General features: G+C 37.2%; 1 protein-coding gene across 1 annotated transcript in view; it reads left to right on the forward strand.

Annotated features, from left to right (window-relative positions):
• Positions 1-4,562: 4,562 nt before the first annotated feature.
• Positions 4,563-6,292, forward strand: part of ARHGAP8 (Rho GTPase activating protein 8) — a 59,155-nt gene continuing 57,425 nt past the window's right edge. The window contains exon 1 of the mRNA XM_009279058.1: positions 4,563-4,632. Within this exon, the coding sequence (XP_009277333.1) occupies positions 4,596-4,632 (37 nt within the window). The 5' untranslated portion in view covers positions 4,563-4,595. The remainder of the gene's footprint in view (positions 4,633-6,292) is intronic.

The raw sequence follows: 6,292 nt of genomic DNA on the forward strand, positions 1-6,292 counted from the left end.
TTTGACATTAGCTGAACTAGACCCAAATCAGTCCTTAAAATAAAGGAGGCCCAAAGAACCACAGCCCTGTATGCTCTCCCTGGCAGTCGGTCCTCTTAGTGTCTACTTCCTATGCATGGTCTAGCTGATTTTTCACCAATGTATTGCCAACAGAGAATGGTAGGTCAATAAAGAATATCATAGAATCATAGAATAGTTTGGGTTGGAAGGGACCTTTGAAGGTCATCTAGTCCAACCCCCCTGCCGTGGGCAGGGACATCTTCAACTAGATCAGGTTGCTCAGAGCCCCGTCCAACCTGACCTTGAATGTTTCTAGGGATGGGGCATCCACCACCTCCCTGGGCAACCTGCTCCAGTGTTTCACCACCCTCAGCGTAAAAAATTTCTTCCTTATATCTAGTCTAAATCTACCCTCCTTTAGTTTAAAGCCATTACCCCTTGTCCTGTTGCTACAGGCCCTACTAAAAAGTCTGTCACCATCTTTCTTATAAGCCCCCTTTAAGTATTGAAAGGCTGCAGTATGAAATATGAAAATAAATATCAAAATAAAGTCAAATACCTGAAACAAACCGCTAATGAAGAACATGGACTTTGGTTTTGGTAGACATTGTGTAGGAAATACACTGAGGAAAAATACTATTTAGTACAGACAAACTATGGGAAGAAAAGCAGGATGCTTTGAATACACTTTTCACGAGTACATTATGCAGTCAGCTCATATGTTGCTGTGTTTATAAATTCCATAGCAAAGTTACTGCAGTATTATAAATAATAAAATAATCTGAAGCCACTTTACCTGGTTTTGTAGACGATACCCCTTAGCATATGCTGGGTGTACACAGAATTCTCATCCTATCAAAATGTAAATTGCAGACTGATGTTACATGGTGAGCTGTGTCACACCTTTTGAAAGTAACAAAGAATATCAGTGGAAAGCAAGAACATCAGGAAAAAAAAAAGAAGAGAAACCACACTATTTAAATTTGAAGAAGAACATATCTGACAGCTGAGTGAACAAAAAGAATAGGCATCAAAGACGTCTGCGCCTTGACAAATGTTGGGAGGAATCCCTTGCCTTTGTTTGTACTATCTGTAGATGAGAGTTCATTATCAAGCAGTTCTGCGTGCGTGACTGCCTTCATTTTCAATAAAGTAGTGCTCTTTTTGGGATGTCAGTAAGTAATAACCTTGCCTGTGGAGGGATATAGGATGTGGTATTTTGTAAAGTACTTCCAAATTTCTATTATTAATGAAAGGCTTGTAGTTTGGCTCTTTTTGGGGCTTTTTTTACTGCCTTTTTGGCGGGGTGTGGTGGGGGAAGGCACTAAATCTGACAGTTTACTAGAAACAGTGATACGTGGCATGGAACGCGATTAAGGAGATTATGTTATCTCCTAGGAACAGAGAATGCTGCGGTCAACGGGAAATCAATTTCCGAGGGTGCTACAGTAAATTTGTCTTGTGACTGGAAACTTTCTAATTGCTGCCTCAAGGGAGCAGTAAGCTGAAAACCAGGCAGATGGTTTCTCCCCCATTTCCCTTCTTCTTTGAGTCTGTCTAAATTATTTCTAGCTTCCTGGTAACTTTGTGTGTTAAATGTTTGCAAATGTTTTAACACTATCATAGTTGCTCTCGCTTGTAGAGTAACTTTGGTGTTCAAAAGCCAGATGTTTTTCAGCAGGTTTTGAGAGAGATTTACTACTGCTAAGTATAGCGTTAGCAATTAGTATGAAGGAGAAATTGTATTTCATTCAATGCTATGCAGCAGAAGGATTGTATATATTTTTTTTTTCTTCAAGCTCAAGGAGATGGCTTTTTTTTCTGTTCCATCAATTCATTTCTCATGTCATCTGAGAAAAGCATTGTAGTGTCAAAGATATAGCCTAGTTTTTGACTTATGATTTTATTTATGATTTACGGTTAAAATTCAATAGGATGGAAAGGCCTGGTGTAAATAGGTACTTTAGAAGAAAGGTAGTGCCCCATTTCCTTGTAAGAGCTTTGGGAAATACTTGGCTGGGATGAAGTCTGTGAAGATCAGATATATTGAACATTGGCTTTCTTTGTTCTGAAAGTTTGGCTGAACGCAGGTGGTAGTCTATGAAAACTAAGTTGAAAAACGTAACAGAAAAATAAGTCACAAAGAGCTTATTGTGGTCAACTTCCAGCTTCAGCAGAGAGCAGAAAGGCCTGCTTGAAATACTCGGTGAAGTTGGAGGCTGAGGTGTGAATACAAGCGTGAGCTGTAGGTTGAATTCTGAGCCCCTTGAAAACTTCTCAGTATTGTTACATTCCTATGAAATGCGAACATTTTGTTTAGGAAAAAAAGTTGGGAGGAAATTCTTCAGGTAAGATAGAAAAAGTCAGCTTTCCTTTTTTTGCAACTATGCTTTGCTTCAAAAACATTTTTAAATTTTGTTATTTTGAAGTAGATACTTACGTACCATTTACTCCTGACCATCACAGGTACACATGATCAGATAATATACCAAGTGCTTATGAGCAAACTACGTCAATTACTAAATCATCTACAATCCCTGCCACAAGTTAGTTGCTAAAAAACCATGAATTATCACACTAGTTGCTAATTGTTAATTTTAGAAATGTCTAAATACCAGTGAGAGTAATTATAAACAAATTAATTACTGGTTCGAATATCAATTGCTAAGTTTTTTTTTTTAAAATCATAATTTAAAAACAACAATGGAATTGTCATTTTGAATACCATGTGGTAAAATTAACATGAACTGAAATATATCTGGCCCAGAATTGCTTTCATTTTTTTAAGGAAATTGTTGCTCAGTGAGAAATTGCATAATTTTCTTTCAAACTTAATGGGACTTTTCCCTGTGTATGTGCTTTTAAATTGAGAGTTTCCTGTAAACAGAGATAACTATTTTCAACAAGAAACAATGAAGTTTATTATAAAATAATTGGTAAGTGTTTGAAAATCTTCGAAGTGGTAGAACCATGATCATATTTTGGCTGCAGTGCAGCAAGTTATGGAAATGCATGGTTGCCTTTGGTGATAATTACTATTACATTAGTATCAGATCTGTGAAATGGTTTGAAAATTTATGGAAAGCCTTCATTAGCTATCAGAAGCTCTTTTAAATATTATGATGGTTAGCAGGTCATGGTTTTACTGTAGCACCTGGGAGCTATAGTCATATACTAGGGTGCAAATTTGTTTTGCCTATATAAACTGGATATAGTTTTATATCAGAGGATAGACTTTGCATTAGCTGGTTAGAGCTCGGCTCTAGTTCATACATTGTAACTGTGGTCACTCTAATGACTAATCCCTTCTCAGCAAAATAGATAAACATATGATTATAATTACGCAGATGTTTACTTGCTTTGTTGATGTGCATTTTATTTCTAGAAAACTACTTCTATATCCCTTCTCCGGTTAAAAAAAAAAAGAAAAAAAAAAAGGGTGGTATCTAGCTTTCAGACTTGTGGGTCTAGAATAAACCTACTTAACCTACTTAAGCTTTGGGACATGCAGAGTGGGCAGAAGCAAGCAGGCAGACTGTCTGGTCTTGTTTGGTTTTAGTCCAAAATAATTTCCCAGTTTCAGTGCTTTGAAGTAGCAATACAATATCTAATCTCTTGGCAGAGGAGAAGAACATGCTTGCATATGCCTTTTCTCAATAACCAAGCCATAAATGTGCCTGTTTTCTTTTTATATAACATGCTTAGATGAAACCAAACTGCTATAAAACAGGGGTTTTAAATTAAATTAAAAAGAGAGTATGAAAAGCTCAATTTCTTTCTCACCTCCATACCTGAGTCTGGGTTTTTAATTTAAGGGAAGTACTCTTACTGCTCCTTGGAGCAGCTGCTTGGGGAGGCAGATCTTCTAAATCGTATTCTTCGCTCCTGATGCTCACTTTGGGTGTGTTACTTAGTATTCTGTTTACAAAGCACTCTGCAGAGTGTTTGACAAAAAGCAGTGATTACGCACAGGAAGTGCTGTTTTTTCAGGTTTTTATATGTTAATGCTCACTTGAAATTTTCATGAAGCTCTTGCATGCGAAATGTGTGGTATAAAACATTTCCTGTAATAAAACTTAAAACTGCTACAGAATAAGTGACTTTGATGTGAGGGTATGGAGTATATATCTTCTTCGTCAGGGAAATAAAATGAAGAAAAAATTAAGAATGTGTATGTTGTTTCTGGAAGTGAATTAATCTGCAATTCTGATGTTTATAATTAAAAATGTGTAATATGTAAGTATTTTTAAAAAGAGCCGCCCCCCAATAAAACCAGATCAGTTTGTTGAAAGTCTTGTTATTGTATGTAACTTTTCTTTTTTGGACCACTGTTTTAAACCACTTCTATAGTACTCTATGTTGTAAGAAAATGGTGCCCAAATGCAGATGAACTGGTTCCTCAACATTAATTGGGCAGTAGGATTTGGGGGTTGGGGGTGGTGGTTGTTTTCTTTTTATATCTGTATAGTGTGTAAAATATGCCACATTGTGATGACAGCTACTTTTTTTTATTTTTGTAGGGTTGACCCAAGGACCATTTCATCCCGCAAGAATCATTTAGCAAGATCTGCATAGACCTGTTCCTAAGGGGAAACATGTCTGAGGTTGACTATGAGAAGTTAGCTGAAATAGGTAAATATTTTTTATTATACTTCAAATGGCATCTTTGTAGAGTTACAGGTGATTTAGCAGAGCATCTTCAGTAAGTGAGAGGCTTCACAAACATTTTGTAATACTTCTTGGAGCAATCCAGTATGAGTTACAGCCAGTGTACTGATGTGTACCCTATTAAAGCCATTAGGGTTGAAGGTTAGTTTAATACATGCAGCTTTTATGAATTATTGGTAGATGTTCCTAGTGCAATTCTAGGCTATTGGAATATCACCATCATCACATATTGTGGCACAAATGGGAGTCATTACTCCAAACAGACAAGTATTGAATGAGCATAGAGATTGCTGTATTGCATGTTATCTGCAAAGATATTAGTCGAGCTGAGCAATATGACCATGGCATTAGGGGCCTCATCATTTTGAAAGATCAGCGTTACTTTTTTTTGCCTTGAGTTTTTGAGGGTGCCAGGCTGAACCCCAGAGCAAGAGTCTTCCAGAGCTTTTTTTTTCTTTTTTTTTTTTCTCTCCCTGCCACCTCAGTCTCCCTTTCCCTGTCCCTCACCTTAGCTTTGATTTCTCCATGTCATGACTTTCAGCAGCAGCAGGCTGGCCTTTTTACTCCTAGGGCCTGATTCAAAATCCACCAAAAGCAATTTTCCCCTCAGCCTTGGCAAGCTCTGGATCAGGCCTCTCATGTTGTCTCCCAGCCTGGGTTGAACAGTGATAACAGTGTGAGTGGTAACAGATGATCCTCTGCTATAGCTCATGGAGCAGGGGAATAAACTCCTCTATCATTTGCAGGAGAAAAAGGGAGCCGAGGTCTCCCTCAGTTTGGAACAATGAATCTTCTTTTTTATTTGTGTTTATTACGAAAGATCTCTTGTGCTCCAGTCCTCTTGTTCACATATTAAAAAACAAAAAAGAGGAAAAGTAAAAGAATATACAAAAACTTCTCTTACTAGGTTAGGGTTAACTAGCTTTTCAGTAGGTATGATACTGTTGGGACTTCTGTAGTCCCTGTGAATAAGTGCAGTACGAATGGGCGTGCATATTTACTTTGCTTCTGTAGTTCTTTGGCACATTTCAAAGCCAGATAGCTTGATATCTATACTTCGTTACAAATCCTTACCCCTGCTTTTTGGAAACCTATTTTTATGCATAGTAGAAAATAATTTTTTACAGAAGGAGTTAGCCTCTGCCTCTCTGTACCAAAGGCTGTAGTTAACGTATTGGTTGTTTCTGTTGTGTTTAACTTGAATACACATTTCACTTTTAATAAAGCCTGTTAAGTTTCAGTGGATTATGGTAAATGGTTCACAGCTCCTGCTTCACATCCCCACAGACTAGCATTTTCTATTTCTTTTTCTCTCTCTCCTTGCAACTTTTTGTTACTTTAGGTGGTTACAGTGCTCAGACATGAAAACCAAACCCCTAATAAACAAAATAGCGTTTTCCTTGTTCTGGGATTTAACATGACTTAAAAAAGGAAAAAATTGTGACATTCATATACTGCATTATGTTTGTATTATTCTTCCCAGCTCTTGGGACAAAAACATTCTTTAAAGTGAAAGAATACTTTTCCAGTTAAGGTTAGTGTAGCTTTTTATATATTATACACTTTTAAAGATGTCGTGGTTTAACCTCAGCCGGCAGCTGAACACCACACAGCCGCTCGCTCA

This window comes from Aptenodytes forsteri, unplaced genomic scaffold (genome assembly GCF_000699145.1).
Source record: "Aptenodytes forsteri isolate BGI_AS27 unplaced genomic scaffold, ASM69914v1 Scaffold241, whole genome shotgun sequence".
NCBI classification, from domain to species: domain Eukaryota; kingdom Metazoa; phylum Chordata; class Aves; order Sphenisciformes; family Spheniscidae; genus Aptenodytes; species Aptenodytes forsteri.